Below are 15,781 nucleotides of genomic sequence, written 5' to 3'. Positions count from 1 at the left end.
CACTCCAATACAGAATGCTGGTGTCCCAAGTAGCAGCTTAACCAGCTGTGCCACAAAGCCTACGTGGAATCCATTTCAGCTGACAATGGGGACACCAGTTCTGAGACTGGCTGTCAGATCACCAAGGTTCTACCTTCAGTCAGAACTTAAACATATATACATAATGTATAGATCAAGAAAAGCAAAACATTTTAATATCTAGTAAGCTGTTTATTCAGGAAGCCCTGCACCTTTTTCCAGGTGTGAGAATTTGGCTGATAAAATCACCTGTGTCCTTTGCCATCCATCCAATCACCTTCCGCCCTTCAGAGAAGTATTTAGTTTTTTCCCTTCTGTTGTTACTTTGATTGATAGTCCATTGTTGGTTGTAAATCTTCTCCTCTCCCTTCCTCTCTCCTCTCCTCTCCTCTCCTCTCCTCTCCTCTCCTCTCCTCTCCACCTCCTCCCCCCTCCCCTCCCCTCCCCTCATTCCTGTCTTCATAAAGCAGAGCCTTTTGTTTCATTTTCTTCTTTTGATTTTTGTTTTTGTGTTTCAGAAATGACAGGGCTGTGTCAGGGAGTTATTTGGGAGGGTCAGTTGGGGCAATGTTTTTCATTTTCGGACAGTGTGTTCACACAACCTTTTGCAACCAACAGGGTAGCAAAGGAAAGAGCAGGAACTTAAGAGACAGACTGGAAGATCTCCACTGAAATTCTGTTGAAGCTATGTGCCCTTGGGGGAGCAATTTAAAACTCTTAGTTCAAGTTTCCTATTCTTGAAAATGGGAATGTTATCACTCTCACAAGGAGTTACTGTGTGGAGGCAAGTAAGGTGATGCAGGTGAAACATAGTGGCCAATGCCTCAGACACATTGCCTCTCTTCCCTCACTTTTTCCTGTTTGAAAGCTGGGTGCAGATAAATGTGCTGAAAAACCAGAAATGTCTCACCCCCAACGGTGTATTTCAGACTAGAATGGTCTTATCAGATGAGTATCTTAGCCCTTTTTGGAAATCTTCACCGTGCACTAGAACATTCAAGGTTCAGAGAAGCCCTGCAATAGAGAAAGCTGTTGGTCTCATTAACCCAGTGATACCCATTCTCATCTAATCATGGGACCTTTTGGTCAGGTGATTCATGTGAATGTTTTTCTTCTAGGAGACGGAGGGAGGGAGGGAGGAAGGGAGGGAGGGAAGGAGAGAGAGAGAGAAAAAGAGAGAGAGAGAGAGAGAGAGAGAGAAAGGAAGGAGACATCTTCTTATGGAACTTTGTTGTTTCCAAAGTCCATACATTGGACTTTGTATTCTACAAACACATCAAACTCCATCCTGTCCTGGGCCTTTGCAGATGCTCCTCACTCTACCTGAGGCACCCTCTGCCCACACCTGCATGTAGCCCGTCTTTTAGTTTGATCCAGGTCTTAATCCTGATGCCATTTACCTGTGGATCTTTGGATGCATGTGCTGCCCAATAGCTAACCCTCTATAATTTCACCTTGTTTCAGTGTCCTTACTTCACTCATCACTGTCTGAAATGGCCTGTTTTGGTACTTTTCCTTGGTACATTTCCTACTTCCTCAAATAGGGAGGCAGCCTATATCCCTGGTGTGTAGACATGCCTGCTATTCAAGAAGTCCCGCAGTCAAGATCTGTTAAATATTTACATGAGTGGTTGACATTCTACCCTTTTGATAATTCTGAGATAGATCATTATTTTTCCCCCTCATCTGTAGATGAGGAAACTGAGACTCACAGGATGTTATATACGTTTTCAAACTCAAATGGCTGAAAAGTGGCAGAGCTGAAGCTTAAATTTAGATATCCCCAATCAATAAGCTCTGTGTTCTTTACATTCTAAGAAATGAGTGTCTCTGTTTTTCATTTTCCTGTGAAGAAGAACTTTAGCAAGTACAGAACAATAGGACAGGGTACCGATTTTACCTTAATAGCTTTTCAGCACAGAGAAGGAAACTATCTTTCCCTCTAAGTCTTCATAAGATGGGAGCTCAGGTGCCTTCTGGGAGTGCAAAGGGAGAATGGCCAAGCTGCAAGGTGCAGGTCAGAAGATCAGCTTGGGAGCTGAGTTCACAGAGTGCATCCATTGAAATTGGAACCACGTAGCTCATTCTCCCAGTGCTTACCCAACCTGAACAGAGGTATTGTTTGGGTTCATAGCCCTGGTGTTGGCTGCGTGCTTGTAGCCTCTTCAGGCCTCCATGTGGTGCAACACTGAGGCTGGCAGGGGTGGAAAGAAGGGCAGAGGATAGGAGCACATCAGCAAGTCCCAATACCAGGCTCCCTGCATCCCCAAAGACAGGGATGTGCAAAGTCCTCATCTCAGTGAGGGGCTCAGAGCTGAATGAAGTGCTTGCCCTTTCCTGGGTATTTTTAAAAGTGAATTATTCTTTGATATGATTTGGAGGCTTTTGAATGTTCAATATCTCTCACTTTATTTCCCACTCTACTTTAGATCAGTAAAGTGGAGTGTAGGAATGAGAGACCTGGTAAAACCTTTAGCACGGTATCATGAGACTGGCACCAAGAACACAAATTGTTAGGTTCTTCTGAAACTGGTTAGGCTAACATTTCTCCCTGTCTCTCACATACAAGAAGGTAAATAAAAGCCTTGAGGTTCTAGATGCACATCCATCCATCTGTGCATACTGTGGCCAGGTGTTGGGGTAGACACAGTCAGAGAAGCAAGTCGGAGAAAATAGCCCCTGAGGAGATTTCAGTGTTAGGAATCAACATTCCTACCTCTGTAAAACACTTAGGAGCCACTACAAGGCACTACTGTAGTTTGTTTCTTGCTATTTAGGAAAGAACTGCTGTGCAAAGCATGTTTATGGGCTGTGCAAAGTACAGCAAGATGAAACAGTCATTATCTCCATCCTCAAGGATGTTCTAGTTTAGAACATGGGGCAAGGCTAACCACAAGAACACTGGGCTCACACATCTGGATAGGAACACAAACAAGTAACTTAACCTTCCTGGTTCCCCATTTTCCAACTGTAAAATGAATAACACTTACCTCATAGGGTTGTTGTGAGGATGGTGTGAGTTCATTCATATAAGCAATGAATAGTAACTCATGTTACTGGGTTTCTGCTTAACTATAACATAAGGGGAAAGATCTTAGAAGCACAGGGTTTTCTGTTGTTTCTGTTTGCATCCTTAAGAAATAGTGTGCATTGCAGTCCACAGTAGGTACTTTGGACCTGTGTTTTCATTATATTCAGGAAAAAGGGAACAAGCATTAGAGAAAGTTGGGCACCAGAAAGTGAGGGTGCTCTCCTGGGTGTACAAGGAAAAGCTTTCTATGGAAATTTACATACAGCTGAGGTTTTAAGGATGGGTCAAATTTACATTGTCTGATGAATGAGGAGAACAGCTTCAGTAAGATGCAAGGCAGGTATCTGTATAATTCACTAACAATCTGTAAGGCACTTTACAGTTCATAAAAGGCTTCCACATCCATCACTTCAGTTGAATTTTATGGCTCTGTGATGTTGACTAAATTTGACTACACTGAAACTCAGACAGGTAATATGCCTTGCTCAAAGTCACGCAGCTTCTAGGTAGCAGGGCCTACATGCATTGTAACACTGATTGAGTGCATAGCATTCTCTGATTCTGCTGTATGCTTTTCCTGAGTCAACTGATTTATTTCACAAAATGGCCTTCAGAAGGGGGTACTTTCAAAAACTATGAAGAGACTCAACCTTGTGCTGGCAGATAGGAAATAATAAATACTTCTTGCAGAGCAGATGTTAACATGCTTGCATCCCATATCAGGATACTTGAGTTCAATGCCTGGCTACAATTCCTCATTCCAGTTTTCTGCCAATTCAGACTCTGGAAAGCAGCAGATGATGGCTTAAGTAATTGAGTTCCTGCCACCCATGTGAAAGACCTGGATCACATTCTTAGCCCTCAACTTTGTACTGAGCCTAATCCCAGCATTTATGGCATTTGGGGAGTGAACAAGTAGATGAGTGTGCTTGCTCGCTCGCTCTCCCTTTCTCCTCTCTCTCTCTCTCTCTCTCTCTCTCCGTTTCTATGCCTTTCAAGAAATTTTTTTTTAAAATACTTGTTATAATTATAATGTTCTCCATTTCATAAGTGGGGAAATGAAGTACAGCAAGATTAGAAACTTGATAACATACAAAGCTTTTTTAAGTAGCAAGATTTGAATCCTGATTTGTCTGTCTCCATAGCTTGTGCTCTTTTTTTTAAGATCTATTTATTTATTTGAAAGTCAGAGTTACACAGAGAGAGGACATGCAGAGAGAGAGAGAGAGGTCTTCCATTCAGTGGTTTACTCCCAGTTGTACAAGCTGCGCCGATCTGAAGCCATGAGACAAGAGCTTCCTCCGGGTCTCCCACGTGGGTGCATGGGTCCAAGCACTTGGGCCATGTTCTACTGGTTTCCCAGGCCATAGCAGAGAGCTGGATCGGAAGTGGAGCAGCCAGGTCTTGAACCAGCACCCATATGGGATGCTGGCACTTCAGGCCAGGGCATTAACCCACTGTGCCAAAGTGCCAGCTCCAGCTTGTGCTCTTTAAGATCAACTTTATCCATTGGCTCCAGAATCGTCTTCCCTCCAGCCGGCATGCCGCCTTCTCCTTTGTCTCAGCCTCTTGAACTTTTTGGGAGAGAGATTCTTAGTCTTTATCTTCTAGCCAGAGTACTGTAGTCCTGTGAGAAAGCTCCCTCTCACTCTCTTGTTTTTTTGCCTCCTCAGCTGTGTGCATTTTGCATGCGAAGCCACTGACTGCCCAGAGCTGGTTGTGGAGAATGCATCCCTCAATTGCTCCAGCAGCGACCGCTACCATGGTGCCCAGTGTACTGTGAGCTGCCAGACAGGCTATGTGCTCCAGATACAGAGGGATGATGAGCTGATCAAGAGCCAGGTATGTACAAGTGATGACCTCAGAACCCCTCTTCAACACAAGAAGTCTGAGTGGATGGGGACCATGGTCTCTGCTCAATTCCCAGCACTTAAAATTGTGTTGTTACATAGTAGGTGCTCAATAAATATTTATTGAATCAATCAATTAACCAAGCAATCAATCCGTAACCTCCAAGAGGACAGTTCCTTTGCAGACTAGTATCCCATGCAATAGTGTTTGTGGAGGTTGCATTCATTCACTGCAAAGCCTCTGTTCACTGTAAATCAGACGCTGTACTGGGTGCTAGAGAAAAAGAAATCATTAAGGTAACCTTGTCCCTCCTCTCAAGAATCTGAATGGCTAGTGGGAGATGTGGGGCAGATAATTCACAGTAAAGGGAGCTATAGGGTGTCATGGAAGCAGAGGGGAGCACTGGGAAGGTACCTAGGAAGAAGTAACACACAAAATGAGAACTAAACACAAAAGCAAAGGGATGTGTGTTGGGGAGAAGGGAAAAGTACTTGTATATATGATTTCGAAAACTTTTGTACCAAAAGAAGCTTATTGAATTCCGTTTTTCCATGAACTTTTCAAAATACACTTATATACTTTCAGAAGAGGCCTGCTGGGGAGAAAGAACTTGGCCGTTTCTTTCTCTAAGCCTGCTCAGATGACGAGGTTGGAAGGGCAAGTGGAGTTCACGGCTGCAGGGTCCTACAAGCTTACTCAGAATGCCTAGGGCTTATCTAGGGTAACAAGGAGCTGAGGAAGGGCGTAACATCGTCAGACCGTGGTTGACAAAGGCTCCTCTGGCTGCCCACATGGGTGTAACTTGGAGCCTGGCAGTAAGATCGGCAGAAGGGAGGCCCTCAGGAAGTCATCAGGGAGCTCCTGAAAGATAAATGTGTCCTGCACAAGATGAGTGGGAATGGAGGATTTGAGCAATGTGGCAGAATGTTGCTTCATCCGCATGTCACCGTGAGATCTCCAGTGGGGCATGGGAGAGTGGGACAAGGCGGCAGTTAGAGGGTCTTTCCAGCTCTGGAATTTGAGGCCTCAAGAGCTCTGTCAGTAGCTGTGGCTTTTTCTAGTGCCCCACCAGTGGCCTTTGCTTTTGTACTGCCAGCACTCAGGGCACAATCTTTGCCGCTGGAAATGCCTGTTTGTCCAGAGCTCCTGGGCTTGCTTGTGTTGGAGACCTACTTTCCATGTGTCAGACATGACAGGTCTGAACTCCTGTGGAAACAATTAGACTGCCTTGGCAGCAGACAGCTCTGGTCCCTTTGATGTGTGCTTAAGAGAAGAGAAACTGTCCTTTGGTGTTAAAACTCCTGATCAACATTGGGCGTCCCAATCCCCTGGGATTTGGCAGCTTCCTCCTTGAATGGAAGCCTGCAGGCTGCGGATGACGGTCCTTCTCTTGGCTCCTCAGCAGGACCTCGCCCCTCACAGCTACACAGCCCCACCACCTTCTAGTTTGGTTTAAATCCCTCTACACCTTCCATTTTCCCCAGCCTTGTCCCTTCATCATGTCTTTCTTGACTCTTGAGGTATCAAATTTCAGGGAATGGTGTCCTTCCTGGAGCAGTCTTTGGGTCCAATCCATTCATTTTGCCAATGGGAGAACTCAGGTAAGAAAAGGGACTCCCAGTGGTCTCATAAAGTAGAGGGCAAATATCACAAGGTAGTGCCAACTGTGGGTCAAGCACTATAGTAGGCTCCTGTGGAGCCAAGAAAAGACACAGGGATCAATACTTGCTATCATACCATTGTACCATTTCAAAGTCTGCTTATGAAAGAAGTTCATGCCCTGTGACATGACTTGAGGTCTCTGAATCTCAAGATTCTCCTGAGCAAAACGGGCATAGTGACTTGAGAGACTACAATCAAGCAATTAAGGACACCATCACTGGGTTCACTCTCTTTCCAACTGGATACCTTGGGGCTCTGACCCTCAGTTTCTCTGCCATCAAATGGGAACTAAAACATTAGTATTTACTATATGCTATCTAACCTATAAAGTTATTGGAATCATTAAAAGTGAATCAAAGGTAAACATTAGGCATTTGTCTTCTGACAGCTGGAGAAGACTCAGCTGTTGGCTGGGGTGAGGAGGGCTTTTCCCGCACCTGGGTCTCTGTCTGCTGTCCCTCACAGTGCCCATCTCTACATTTCAGGTGGGGCCCAGCGTCACAGTAACCTGCTCAGAGGGCAAGTGGAACAAGCAAGTGGCATGCGAGCCGGTGGACTGTGGGCTCCCAGACCACCATCACGTCTATGCTGCCTCCTTCTCCTGCCCCGAGGGCACGACCTTTGGCAGAAAATGTTCTTTTCAGTGCCGTCACCCTGCACAGTTGAAAGGTAACATGGGTCCTTGCCACAGCTCAACCCCCCATTGGTCTAGGGAACACCAAGAGGCTGCTTCCAGTCCCTCCTTTGAGGTCTCAGACACCAAGGTTATGCCAGGTTTCATTTGTACTCTTGATTTTTTCCCTATCAATTGTAATTAAGTAAACTGCACCTGATGTGCAGCTAAAAAAACAACAGCAACAACAAAAATAAACCAGGGTATAGATAAGAATGGTAGTGAAATCTCCTCCAAGACCTTGCATACTTTGATAAAACTGAAAAAGAGAGGCAGGTAGGGAGGGAAAAACAAGAGAGTTACATTTGGAACTAATGTGAGTAGTTTATTCAGTATTATTAGGGTTCAAGGAGCCTCAAGAGGTGTTGTCAGTATTTCTACTTCAGAGAGGAGGAAATCCAGCCTCAGCGTGTTTGAAGAACTTGCCCAAGGCATCTTTATTGGTTGTTGGAACCATATTGGAGCCTGGGTCTGTCTTTCTTCAACACCAACTGCTTCTCCTTAAGAAGGGCTTGGCCGGGGTCCGGTGGAGGGGGCAGGAGTGAACAGGAACCACCTGGCATCCTGCTGGGCATGGAACTGTAAACGTGAGGGTGTACAGGGCAGTAAGAGAAAGTTTTGCACACTGGATAAGAGGAAAACTTTTGGAAATAGGAAAGAGACTGGTCTGGGAATCCTGGAAAGTCAGGACTGGAAAGGTTCTTAGAGTTTAGCAGGAATGACTGTGTTATTGAAAATATTGGGGACCCTACATCCAGCAATACCAAGGAGGGAATTTGTATAAAACAACAGAGCAAGTTAGCAGCACTCTCAAGACAAAGGCTTCTGGCTTCTAGTTGAGTACATATGGAATTTTGACGTTAACCCAATTTTCTGAAATGTTAGGGCCTTTTTCTTAGTTCACCAGGGAAATAGTGCCCCTTTATCAAATACCTAAAAAAACATTTCACATGAACTTCTTCATCTCTCTCCAATATAAATCTTCATAGTAACTCAAATGAAATGTCTGTAACTTTTAAATCATATTTTCTTGAGTTAAAAATGATTTGCAGATGGGAGTTGTCATGCAGCAGGTTAAGCTGCTGCTGTTATGCCAGAATCCCATATTAACACTGGTTCAGGTCCCAGCTGCTTTACTTTCAATCCAGCTCCCTGCTGATGTGCCTAGGAAAGCAACAGAAGATGACCCAATAGCTTGTGAGAACTGGGATAACAAGGATGGAGTTCCAGGCTCTTGGTTTCAGCCTGACCTAGCCCTGACCATTGTGGCCATTGTGGCCTTTTTGGCCATTTGGGGAGTGAACCAGCAAATGGAAGATTCTCTCTCTCTCTCTCTCTCTTTCTTTCAACTCTGCCTTTCAAATAAATAAATACATCTTTTAAAAATTATTTGGTTTGGAGAGAGATGAGAAGAGCAGTGGAAATTGTAAACCTTCTAACTTCTAGACAACCAAAGACTGCTACTTGGTCCCATTTTTCCAGATGTGGGATGTATCAATGACTCAACACTAGGAAATCACATTCTTCTCAATCAAAGGCCCTTGGGAAAGGGGAATGTGTAAATTAGCATTGATCATTATAGCATTGTGGCTAATAATAATCTTTAATCAAAGTGATGCCGATCCTTCTATCACTGCTTCTCAGATGAGTATGGTTGTGGGGAGCAGATCCCACATGGAGGTTGAGGCCTCAGGACGATCATTATATTGATGGTTGTTGATCCCAGTGTTGTTCTTCCCTTCCAAAGCAGGAAAGCGTCTCTCCATTTGCTGTAATGACCCTACCAGGACCAACTGACATTCATGCCCCTTGGTTGTCAGCATCTTCTGGCACTCAAATTCCTCTTCTGAGGCTTCTGCTTGGACCTGCTGGCAGCAAGGACTGGACAAAGCTCCTGCTGACTCTCTCTGAGCTTGTTAATGCCATCTCCTTTGTCTCTTTTCTCAAGTCAGGAGGTAAAGAGATGATGAAAACACCTTTTCCCCATTCTTTTGATTGCTTCCCTATTCTTTCTTCCACTCTTTGTTTTCCCTTTGCTCACAGTATGGTATAAGCAAAAAAGAAATAGCTTTAGAATCAGAAAGACCTGGTTCCACTCCTGGCTCTGCTCTACCAACTATTGGAACTCAGATGAGCAATTTCATATCTAGGAGCCTCAGGAGTGTCATTTATAAAATAGACTTACAAGAGCCCATGTTGAAGGGTCATGTTGAGGACTAAGAGACAGTGTTTATTAGTAAATACTCATTGCCTCCAAGAGGCACTATCATAAAGAACTGCGCAGTGACTGCTTGCCCAGGCTCTTTGTGCTGTGGAGTCCCAAGCCACAGATGTCAGTGTTTTCAAAGAGCAATCACCACTCAGGATGATCAGTTGCATTTACTCCATAGAAATGTAACATAATACAAGCAGTTCCACAAACACACTTGCCCTCTATATTCCAGGCAAATATCTATTGCCTATCTTGACTTTCACTTACATTCCAATCTCTCTCTTTTTTTTGACAGGCAGAGTGGACAGTGAGAGAGAGAGACAGAGAGAAAGGTCTTCCTTTTGCCGTTGGTTCACCCTCCAATGGCCGCCGCGGCCGGCGCGCTGCGGCCGGCGCACCGTGCTGATCCGAAGGCAGCAGCCAGGTGCTTCTCCTGGGCTCCCGTGGGGTGCAGGGCCCAAGCACCTGGGCCATCCTCCACTGCACTCCCTGGCCACAGCAGAGAGCTGGCCTGGAAGAGGGGCAACTGGGACAGAATCCTGTGCCCCAACCGGGACTAGAACCAGTGTGCCGGCACCGCTAGGCGGAGGATTAGCCTGTTGAGCCACGGCGCTGGCCTCCAATCTCTCTTAAAGATGTATGAAAAATATCCTGAGAATCCACAATATTTTTCAAAGATTTATTTACTTGAAAGTCAAAATTTCAGAGAGTGAGAGAGAGAGAAAGATCTTCCATCTGCTGGTTTACTCCTGTAGACAGTCCCAATGGCCAGGACTGAGCCAGGCTGAAACCAGGAGACAGGAGCTTCATCCAGGTCTCCCCCATAGATGGAAGGGGCCCAAGCACTTGGTCCATCTTCTGCTGCTTTTCTCAGGCCACTAACAGGGAGCTGGATCATAAGTAAAGCAGCTGGGACATGAACCAGCACCCATACGGGATGCCTGCATAATAGGAGGCAGCTTTACTCACTATGCCACAACACTGGTCCCAGAATTCACCTTATTAAAATCACTTATGCCAGGCTTCTTTATAAAATGAGCACAATAAGCAGGGGCAGAACCTACAAAAATGCATAAAGGGAAAAAAGACCAATTTTCAAAAAAGACAACTTCAAAATAAAAATCAGAAATGTAAATAGCTAAGAATGAAACATTACTTCCTTCACTTAGTCAACTCCAACTGAACTCAACTATGTCAAGTGCATTTAATATTTATTATGAAGTGGGACTTCTAAAATAAGAATGCCCCATTTTACAAAGCTCTTTTTAAAAGGTCTGCTTTCTACTTTTAGCTCTTACTGTTGCCTTTTCCATCTCAACTTTGCCTATTTTACATCTCGGTGTATTCACTAGTTTCTATTAGATGTCCAATTCCTTTGAGCATTTTCTGATTTCTTAGACTTTACTGAAGATAGGGTGAGAGCTGGATGGAGATGGAGAATGGCCACATCCTATAACAATAACCTGCTTGCTTGCCTCGAACAGTCTAATTTGTGTTCATCATTTAACTATTCCTGTTCCTGCCTGCATGGTAGTGTCAACATTCAAGCCTCTTTCCTCCTTTTCTTAGGAAGGTACTGCATCAGTTAAGCCTAAAAATGAGTGCATCTTAGAACACTTTATTTTCTTCAGGTCTAACAGTTGAGATGATACATAAAGCTTCTTAGTAAAGACATCTGGAAGTGGGGAACACCATAGTGGACAGTGGAGAGGTCATGAGGAGGGTGATATGTTATTATGTGGCTGATCATTGATACTCTGCTGGTTGATACTCCTGCCCAGAGATTTTCTCTGAACAACAGTTCTTTGGCCATGCTCAGGAGTAGGGGTCACCTGAACTGAGCCCCTAACTCTAGTTTGAGCAACAACAGTTTGACCCTCTCAGGATCTCAGTTTTTCCACCTACAAAACTGGGTTAACAATGAATTGAGTTGCTAGGAAGGATCATCAAAATGGCTCTGCTCATGCTTTTTAGGTCAGCCCCCTGGATTCAATTTTCAGACACCCTTTGGTAGAATTTGTTTTAGACATTTAGAAAATGATTGGGCAACTAAACAAACAAAATATAACCTAAGTCACACTGGCTGAAGCTGGAAAAGTGCAGTTTGACCAAGTAGTTGGTATTCATCTGACCTGCCATACCCAGCCCAGATGTGCTCTTTAACTCTGTAGGATTGAGGAGCCTAGCGATGTGCTTTCAGAACTAAAATCAGTAGAGGATCAAAAGTGTCTCTTGGTGGGTGCCTCAATTTCTTCTGCATCATCTTTGTCTTGACTTCCATTACTAGGTAACGTTCTGGTGGCTTATTTTTGGGGAAACAACCAGCCTGAAATCTTTTCTGCCCACACTTCTTGCCCCACCTGGATATTTCCTCTGTTTGTCCCTCTTATCCCTTTAAAATCTTATTTCTGTAACTCATGTTAAGATCTGTTCACTACCCAGAACGATGAAATTGAATCTCCTTGCAATCCCACCTATCTAAGCCCTTGGCTAATATAGCCCCCAAGTGCTTGCTTGTCGTTCCAGACTCACTAGCTGCATTTTTTTTCTAAACAATATAGTGCTCAATATCCTTTACTATCCTACAAACTAGAAAGGAACTCAGAGATAGCTGTGGCTTAAGTCTGGACCTGTTAGATGACTTGTTCAAGGTCACAAGAAGATTCATAATACTTTATGTATTCAACAAATTGATGTCAAAGACCTATTGTGCATTTGACAATAAGCTGACATATGGGAACAAAGAGTGAACAAGATGTAGCATCTTGTCTTGTGGTCCAGACATTACTAACCAGACTGATATTCCTCTCTTTGGGTTCTGCTCTATGCTAATTTAAGTCATTTTTAAATTTACATATAATAATTGTACAAATGTATAGGGCACAATGTAATGTTTTGATGTGTGTTTATATTGTATAAAGATACAATCAGAGAAACCAGGGTATCCATCACCTTAAAGAGTTGTTCTTTTTTGTAATGAAAACATGCATAATCTTCTCTTTTAGTTATCTGACATATAAACTACATTATTGTTCACTGTAGCCACCCTACTATTTACTTAGAACTTGTTTCTCCTTAAGGACTCTCCCAAAGAGACTTGGTCTTCTGAGCAATCTTTTAAATGAAATAACAGGTATTGCTTTTGATATTACTACAGATTTAAAATTATTTTGGGGGACAAAATTGTGGTGCATCAGGTTAACTGGCTAGTTGCAATGCTGGTATCCTATATTGGAGTGCCAATTCAACTCCTAGCTGCTCTGCTTCCAATTCATCTCCCTGCTAATGTACCTGGAAAAGCAGTGGATGGTAGCCCAAGTGCTTGGAAACCTAGGCTTCTGGTTTCAGCCTGGCCCAGCATCCATTCGGATGAAAGACCTCTGTCTCTCTTTTTCAAATGAATAAATAAATCTTTTTTAAAAAACTTGAATACTCATTAGAGCCTGAAATTTCAAAAGTCAGATTGTAGATAGGAAAAGCAAGATTTATTTCCCTGATTTAAAAAATACAAGTAAGTGGTCAGCATTGTGGCACAGTGGATTAAAGCCCTGACTTGCAGCAATGGCATCCCATATCAGCACAGACTTGAGTCCTGCTTGCTCCACTTCTGATTCAGCTCCCTGCTAATGCTCCTGAGAAAACAGCTGAGAGTGTCCCAAATCACTGGACCCCAGCACCCACATGGGAAATCTGGAAGTAGCTCCCTGCTCCTGGCTTTGGATCGGCTCAGATCCAGTCATTGTGGCCATTTGGGGAGTGAACCAGTGGATGAAAGACCTCACTCTCTGACTGTCTGTACCTCTCTTTGTAACTCTGTCTTTCAAATAAATAAAATAAATCTTAAAAGAAATAAAAATACAACCTAATCTCTAGCATAAACACCCTTACCTTCCTCCAGGAACTCCAAGTCTAAACACCCTTACCTTGTGTTCTGACTCGTGTCCTGCCAAGAAACATGGGTAGAGAGATGAGGACAAGAGAAATAGAATTGACAAGAGTCAATAAGCGTCTGTTTTAAAGCTGGTTACTATTGTGGGCTGTTAGAGCATAGTCTTTCGGGGGGAATGCCGAGAACCAATGATGTGCATGCCTCAGAATTATTGCAACTCCAGAATCTGGTACACGCATCTGCCAGCTCCATCACTGGATAAGTGCTGTTTCCATGGGCACTAAGTCCTCAGGCATGGAAGATAAAGGTCAGTGCCAATGGGCTAAGGGAAGGGCATAGACTCTGTCATACTCTACTTCCTTCAAAGCCACATGTTGAATGCAATAGAGTGGCTCTGGCTGGGACATGGAAATACTTATTCTGCCCCCTTACAGTATCTGTATCTCCTGGAGTTAGTTTGCTGTGGGGTTGGAGGACGTATCCATGGTCCTGAATCTCCAGTTCCTGCATGACTGTGATTCTTCCTTGTCCGAGGTGCACTGCTAACTGCTGTTTACCCTCTCTCCGCATGTATTTTCTGTTTTGTTTTTGTTTTGCTTAACATTTTGCAATTTTGATGTTATTGTGTCACAGAAGAAACATGACTTCCCAATTTCACAGTTGATAGGTATATTTTAAGAATCCCAACATTTTTTAATAGCTATTTTCTCTCTCTTAGGCCATGCAAAACGGTATGCTCCCTGCACCATCTTTGATCGACCCTTTGATTGAACCCTTTCCCACTCTAGCTTATTCTGTGCTTCAGTAGCCCAAAGCACTGATTACCCCAAACACAAGAGCAATGAAAAAAATAAATAACTAGATAGTCCCTGGTTTTCTGGGAGCCTCTATGCTTCTATGGAAGACAAATAAGTCACCCTTTCACACCCTTTACTCCTTCTATTGCATGAGAAAATGCTGGTAGCTTACACATTCACAGTTCATCAACATGAAATACTCCATGGGATTTACAGACACCCTATTCTCTTATGCTAATGAGGTGAATCACACGGACAAGAGAAGAAGATGAATGAAGATAGAAAAAGTAGTGGCACCTACATAAAATTGCAAAGTTTTCTCTCCCCTTTCCTTTTTTTATCCTGCTTTATTTTTCTCCATAGTACTTGGAGAAACTGGATCACATTAAAAACATTACTTTTTAATTTAATGTATTATTGTCCTCCCTATCTCGTTAAATTATAAATTCCAAGATGACAGGATGATTGTTGTTTAATGTTGTTTTGTTTTGTTCACTGCTTTCACCCTAACCTACAAAAGTGTCTGCTCATAGTAAGCACTAAATTGAAGCTTGTTGAATGAGTGAAGGCTTCTGTGCTACTCACAGGGTCCTCTCAGATCTGCTCTTGAAGGCTAAAGGTTAAAGAAAGGGAAGAAGGGATGAAGGAGAGAAGGGAGAAAGGGAAGAAGTTAGGGAGCAAACCAGGACATTGACATAACATTTCATAAATATCATGCATTTGATCTCAATATGCTGAAAGATAGGAGCACCTGTTTTGTTCCTGTAAGGAAAGTGGAGATTTAACACTTCCAGAATGGATGGCAAGGCCTCTGCTGAGAATACATAGACAATTTCCCATTAAAAACAACCATCTCTGTAGTTGGACAGAATTGGTTCTGAACCTCAGTTTTGTCTTTTACTAACTATAACAACCTGGTCTGGTGACATCATCCTCTGAGTCTCCATTCTGAAGAGAATTATATTAGGTGCATTGTGTTATGAGAATAAATGAGATTGCATATCAGGAGCACTCAGTACATAGTAACTGCTCAATAAATGTCATGTTCCTCCTTGTCACTCTGCCCTTCCAACCTTCAAATCCCAAAACCTCACACATACTTCCAGGCCTGGTTGTCAACACCATTCAGTAATCACCAGGAAGAGGAGAGTTTGGTGGAGAAACACAAGTTTCAGGTCCTCCTCTAATTGTCTCAGGGAGGTTTGGGGCAGGCTGTGCCTTGATAATATATGAGCTGGCAGTGAAAAGCCTAACTCCCTTGTTTTACTTTTATTTGCAATGTTCCCCATCAGGCCAGCTTCCCGATGGCAATCAGCACTTCTGTCAGAGCTGGCACGGGCTGCGGGGAAGTGCTGTTCTCTCAGCTGCTCTGGCAAAGCTTCACTGAGCTCTGGGGCCTGAACAGAAAATCAAACCTCCTGATAACATGATGCTGTTACTTCCAGGCACTGGGAGGCCAGGACAGATACAGGAGCCCAGAGCCCAGGGGAAAATGGCAGCTTGAGGTCACACAGTACATTGATACCAGAGCATAGAATAGCTTCTGAGAGGAGCCATGCTGCTGACTGTCAGAAGGCAAGCCCCTTCATCTCTGGGTAAGGTTTCCCACCTGAAAAGCAAGGAGGCTGGATTAAAGGATGGTGAAGGT

General features: G+C 43.7%; 1 protein-coding gene across 1 annotated transcript in view; it reads left to right on the top strand.

The window, feature by feature from the left end:
* The window catches only part of PAPPA (pappalysin 1), a 268,195-nt gene that overhangs the window by 200,485 nt on the left and 51,929 nt on the right, over window positions 1-15,781 (top strand). The window contains exons 14-15 of the mRNA XM_062207691.1: window positions 4,723-4,891; window positions 7,048-7,231. Coding sequence (XP_062063675.1) covers window positions 4,723-4,891; window positions 7,048-7,231 — 353 coding nt within the window. The remainder of the gene's footprint in view (window positions 1-4,722; window positions 4,892-7,047; window positions 7,232-15,781) is intronic.

The sequence above is a fragment of the Lepus europaeus genome, chromosome 12 (assembly GCF_033115175.1).
Source record: "Lepus europaeus isolate LE1 chromosome 12, mLepTim1.pri, whole genome shotgun sequence".
In the NCBI taxonomy this organism is placed as follows: domain Eukaryota; kingdom Metazoa; phylum Chordata; class Mammalia; order Lagomorpha; family Leporidae; genus Lepus; species Lepus europaeus.
This window is presented reverse-complemented; position numbering and strand designations above follow the sequence as displayed.